This window comes from Anneissia japonica, unplaced genomic scaffold (genome assembly GCF_011630105.1).
Source record: "Anneissia japonica isolate Jap-2015-1 unplaced genomic scaffold, ASM1163010v1 scaffold3217_len398964_cov164, whole genome shotgun sequence".
NCBI lineage: Eukaryota > Metazoa > Echinodermata > Crinoidea > Comatulida > Comatulidae > Anneissia > Anneissia japonica.
The window spans coordinates 220,999-226,754 of NW_022750884.1; the positions used below are offsets into that span (position 1 = coordinate 220,999).

A 5,756-nucleotide genomic window follows, 5' to 3' on the forward strand; every position below is an offset into this window, starting at 1 on the left:
GTTATATACATACATAGGTGGATTAACTTTAAATATTAAATATATTACATAATTATGGTTTTCAATTACATAATCTCAAAGGTGGTGGAGCTTGTTGTGATCGACAGCTTCAAAATTTCCGAACATCCTATGCATTTACACGGACAGTCGTTCAGAGTTCTTGCTCAGGGGAAAATGGACAACATGTCAATGACCGCTGATGATATAATTGAATTTGACAAGAATGGTAAGTACAATGTTGTTTTACTAAGTATTATTCTATTTTATCAATTGAAATTTGCATAGCGAGATACAAAATCATCTTAAACACTCATCAAAGCATCAGGGCCGTCGGAAGCGCACCGGCTATGGCCGGACCACTTTTTCTCAATTCCATTACTTTCTGAAATAAATATATAATGATAATTATGAATTATATGAATGTACGCATCGCATTGACTTTTTCAGTCATGGTACGATGGACCTGAGATAGAGGGTACAGTATCTAGCCCACTTCCACTAACTTCCAATATTGTATCTGTTCCTGCATGGGGTTGGAATAGGGGTAGCCTAGTTGCTTTGCAGCACATTTTCAAAATTTACAGGTATGAATTTATACACCAACTTTACCCCTGGAGGGGGCGGGGGGATTGCCAGATGAGATTTTTGGGCATCCACAATTTATGCTTTTAGACCACAATATTAGGGAATGGCGACTGCAACTTGATTGGATTTAAAGATTAGTTTAGTCTCACGATCTCGTCGTGGCGTCAGACGAAAGATGGTTGAGGATGTCCAGGTTTGTAAAGGGGTGTGGTACTCAACAAAATTAGCCATTACAGTGCAATGAAAAGCAAAGATAAATAGATTAAACCCAAACATTTTTATCATCATAATTATGATCATCATTAATTCACATTTTTTCTGGGCATCAAGGTAAACAAGGTTTAAAATGTATTGTCTCTTGAAAATGACAAAAAATAATTTTGAAATTAACTTGGTCATTTTTGTAGTAGCATACATATTTTTAACTTGAGCAAAGAAATTATTGAATTTCAAAAATGTGTACTCTGATTTTTAAACTGGATAATTGTAATAAAAATAATAAAACACTTCCATTGACTGGAAGTGTTTCTATCATTTTTCTTTGTAAAATGACGGGTAAACTTTTTTTTAAATACACTAATGTTTATGTTCAAGTTGATAATTTATATGTTACTTAAAAATGGGCAAGTTAATTTCAAAAATGATTCAGCGGCATTGTGCCCCTCTCCGCTCGCTAACTGGATCACCCTAATGCTAGTACGGTACTCTGTTATTTATTTATTACCAGGGTAGACCTCTCCATGGAAGTATACATGAATATACCAACGGTTGACTAAAATTATTGTGTAATCGGTATAAGCCTACCAGAAGCAAACACAGAGCTTAACTTTTTTTTACAATTCTAGTGATAGTATATAACTTCTTGAGCGTGATCAATAACTTATTAATGTTCCAGGCTGAACTTTGCAAGACAATTTAATTAAAATTGTACGAGTAGTAGGCCTATGTTCATAACTTGTAGGCTGCAGGTCCATTTGTGTGGCAAATAGTATCCTGTGTTTTATTTATTGCATATTGTATATATTTCATAGCTGAATACCCTCCAAATCGTGTAAATACAATTGCAGTATGTTATAGTCATTTTTTGTTTATGCATTATATATCTATTCACGTTTCTTGTTCTTCTGGAGGAATAAGCAACTCAATTTATCTACTTATGGCAATGGTAAGAAATTAAATTTTTAACAATATTATTTTCTGCAGCTTTACCAGCTGCTATTTCGTGGCATCCAGAGGTGCCATATTTCCAACATAGACTCTCATCCATGCTAACTTTATGTATTGTGGCTGCCCCTTCTCTTAGACCTCAACTAACTTCAAAATTCTGTAGCTGTGGATAGAGATGTCTCCACTCTTCATTTACTACCAAATTTGTCAAGTGCTCATACTACCCCCTCCCCCTGCACCACCCCTCACTATAATGGCCGGACCACTTGCAAAATGCTTCCGACGGCTATGAGGATTTAGACACAACACGAAAGCATATCAAATCAATTAAAGTGTTAACAACTAAAACAACAAGTATTTAAAGAAAAAAACAATAAGATTTTTCCTATCCAAAACTTTGATTCATCTGCCACGTTTGCTCACTAATGCCTTTAGTGTAGCCGTTACCATTAGGGTGTTTTCAGATTGAAACATATTTTATTTATTTATTTATTTATTTCGGTATAAAACATAAATATACAATAAGCAGCAAAGGCTGAAAGAATTGCATTTACAGAGTTATTGAAATATACAGTACATTAAAATTATTAAAAGGCAATATTTAAAAAAAAACACCAATACAATATAACAAATTAAGATTCAAGACATAGCTTAAAGAGGCTGGATGAAAGTATTTTATACGTCCTTAACTCAGAGTAATAATATCCACATTATCAAATAATATTTGACAAATTATATTTGTAATTTGCACGTTATGGTGATGATCTGAATTATCATGCCAATATAAAATGGATGTGATGTGACACCATCATGCCCAAAAAGTGTCCACAAAAATGTTCGCATAAAGCATGCGTTAAGTTAAAAAAGTTATAATAATTACGTATGCGCACACCAAATTCGACGAAACTAAGTTGGTAAATTGTGACATATTGTACGTATTAATTTTGAGAACTTCTTATTATTATCTTCTTCAGAATCAAAGAAACATGTACTGGATCGATGTCACCACACTCCCAAACGCACACGCCCATGAACACCACCCTACACAACATCGCACATTCAACCACCCCTCCCCTCAACACACTAAAGAATTTTGCTTGCAACGGTAATCGTAACGATAACGATAAAAAGCTAAAAAGTAATTGTTCATATAGAAAATTAAAAAAAAAAAAAGAGTTTTTACACTAGGACGATTCGATAACGATACACAAAATATTTTGACAAATCAATTCAAATAACGTCATAATCATGAAAAAACGATAAAATCGTTGTTACTACTACTACTGTCGAATCGTCCTAATGTAAAAACTTCTTTTATTTCTTTTATTTTCTATGAACAGTTTTTTTTTTTTATAGATTTTTATCGTTATCGTTGCAAGTATAAACAGGCCTTAACTAACGCTAACCTGAATATAAGTTGTATATAATATTGTGAGCCATATTGATATTTGTATTTACTTTATTTTTCAGTTGGTATTCCGAGAATTGCTCTAAATTCATCAGTTGTAAAGGATACATTAAACATTCCCACGGGTGGCTACGCCATCATCAGATGGAAGGCAGAAAATCCGGGTTACTGGTTCTTCCATTGTCACAATGAATTCCACGCGCTGGTGAGAACTAAACTAATTCCTGATTTACAATAAACTTCAAAGATATACTTATATAAATCTATTAAAATTATTTTTAAAAAAAAGAATTTAAATCGAACCGCTTACTAATTAGAGATGATATTACATAAGAATAATGCCGTTTTTAAACAAATATGGGAAGATTATATAGTAATAATATTCATAGGAATTTTCTCCTAGCAACTTTATGAATTTTCATAGTTTAAAGTCTGAATACCTAAAATGACTCGTGTGAACGTTAATGAACGCCGCAGCACACTCTTCAGAAAAGAGGAGCCACAGTCCGTATCCAGTGGTGTGCTAAAAATTAAATGGCCTAACGATAACTGGTTAAAATGTAGCAATTTAAAATTTGTAAAAATATTTATCATATATTAATCATATCCTATCTTATCACTTTATGTCATTTCATATTCTTATGTTATTTTATGTTATGTTTGGACTCATATAATATATGAAATACAACTATACTAATTGCATGCTTAATATTGCACATGTTTAATAGAATTTAATTATTTTGTTTTATTACATCAGTTGGGAATGACAATGGTCATCCAAGTTGGTGAAGATGACGAAATTCCACAACCACCGAAAAATTTCCCGTCATGCGGACCATGGTCACCTGATTAAGTTTTAAGTTATCATTTTAATATGATGGTTGTGTAACTGGCTGTGGATCATCATTTGTGATTTAAATTATTTGGATATATGCTTTAAATAGTAGGCCTATTATTAGGCTCAATAAGATATATCCAATAGTTTATTTATTTATTTAATGTTTAGTCTCATAGACAAAGATATGCCAACATCGAACTTCGCTTTACTAAGTGGCAATCCTTTCACAAGACAAATCACATAAACAAGATGCTCTACAAAGCCTTAAGTCTCATTATGCGGCTTAGGGACTAGAGTTAGTCGTGAGAAAAAATCCTGTTGCCGTGACAGGATTTGAACCCGGGGCCCTGGGATTGGAAGGCAAGCATCTTCCACCAAGCTATTCATAATAACAACAGCAACAATAACGATGATGATGATGAAGATGATGATGATGATGATGATGATGATGATGATGATGATGTTGATGATGTTGTTGGTAATGATGATGATGATTATGTAATTAAGATAACGGTTATGATGGTGGTGGTGGTGGTACACATGATTATGACGCTGACAATAGAAGACGATGATGGTGATAATGACGATTATAGTGCGCGCTATTTTTGCACCCTCCCAAAAAAAGCCCCTGCAGTCGTCATCCCTTAAATGGCGTAATGACTCTCAACCATGAGACTGGACCTTAGTAAGGCACTTTTTTTGCAGAATGGGTCCCATATTGGCCGAGAGGGGTTTTCAATTAGCAAAACGTTTACAATTAAAACAAAAAAAACAACAAAAAGAAATTAAAAAAAAAAAATTAAAATAAACGGACTATCATCAATGGCCCGAAAAAAACTACTCAATGCATCTGACCTCTTCGTTACGCCACTGTACACTTCTGGATACGTTACATCATCAGTTCAATTTAATTCAACGTAATATTTATTAACTTCCTTTTTGCAAAAAAAAAAATAAAAATAACTGACAATGATAAGGTAATTAATATAATAGTAACGATATGCATAAAAGGAAGGTGGCAAAGGCCCGAGAAGATAAGAAAAGAAATCTTGTGTAGGGACAGCCTGAGAAATTTAAAAAAAAAGAAAAAAAAAAGAAAAACAGGAACAGGACAGGACAAAATATGACACAAATCAACAGAAAACAAGACACAATTAAAACAAATCAGAATTCATTAGACCGACTAACTACCAGTGGCGGCTCTAGGATATATTTTCTGGAGGATGGGGGGCTGAGCTGTCCGACAGGGGGACTTGGGCTCGTAGGCCCGAGCTGGGGGAAGGGTTTGAGAGGGTGTCACTCCCAAATTAGATTTTTTTAAGAATAGCTTTTAATTTAAACTTTTAATGAAGTATTTTTTAAGCTGTTTATAAAAACATTTTTTTTTTTTTTTTTTTGGAATTGGCATTTACTAAATGCGATGGTAAAGAGTTCCAAGACCTGGAAATCTATTATTATGCTGGAAGTAATTGGTTTTATGGGTTGGTATAGGAATAACACAACTATCCGTGTGCTGTAATTGTGAAGGGAGAAATTAGGTTTGAAGATGTTACAAAAGTAGTCATGCATTGCACGACTACATCGAATGAAGAAGGAAGGATTCGTGGAGGAAATTTGCTCCTACTCGTCCATGTAATGTATGTTATGACTCGCAGAATTCGGTATCTAATTCTGATGATTTATCACAGCTTTCGCCTTTGTAATTTAATTCAAAAATAATTATATTGATTTCCTTTGCAACGTGCACAGTAATAAGTG

The 5,756-nt window shown here is 33.7% G+C and overlaps 1 protein-coding gene across 1 annotated transcript in view; it reads left to right on the forward strand.

The window, feature by feature from the left end:
* The window catches only part of LOC117121567 (laccase-1-like), a 12,322-nt gene extending 8,307 nt beyond the window's left edge, over window positions 1-4,015 (forward strand). The window contains exons 5-7 of the mRNA XM_033266807.1: window positions 82-226; window positions 3,223-3,365; window positions 3,918-4,015. Coding sequence (XP_033122698.1) covers window positions 82-200 — 119 coding nt within the window. The 3' untranslated portion in view covers window positions 201-226; window positions 3,223-3,365; window positions 3,918-4,015. The remainder of the gene's footprint in view (window positions 1-81; window positions 227-3,222; window positions 3,366-3,917) is intronic.
* Window positions 4,016-5,756: the final 1,741 nt, after the last annotated feature.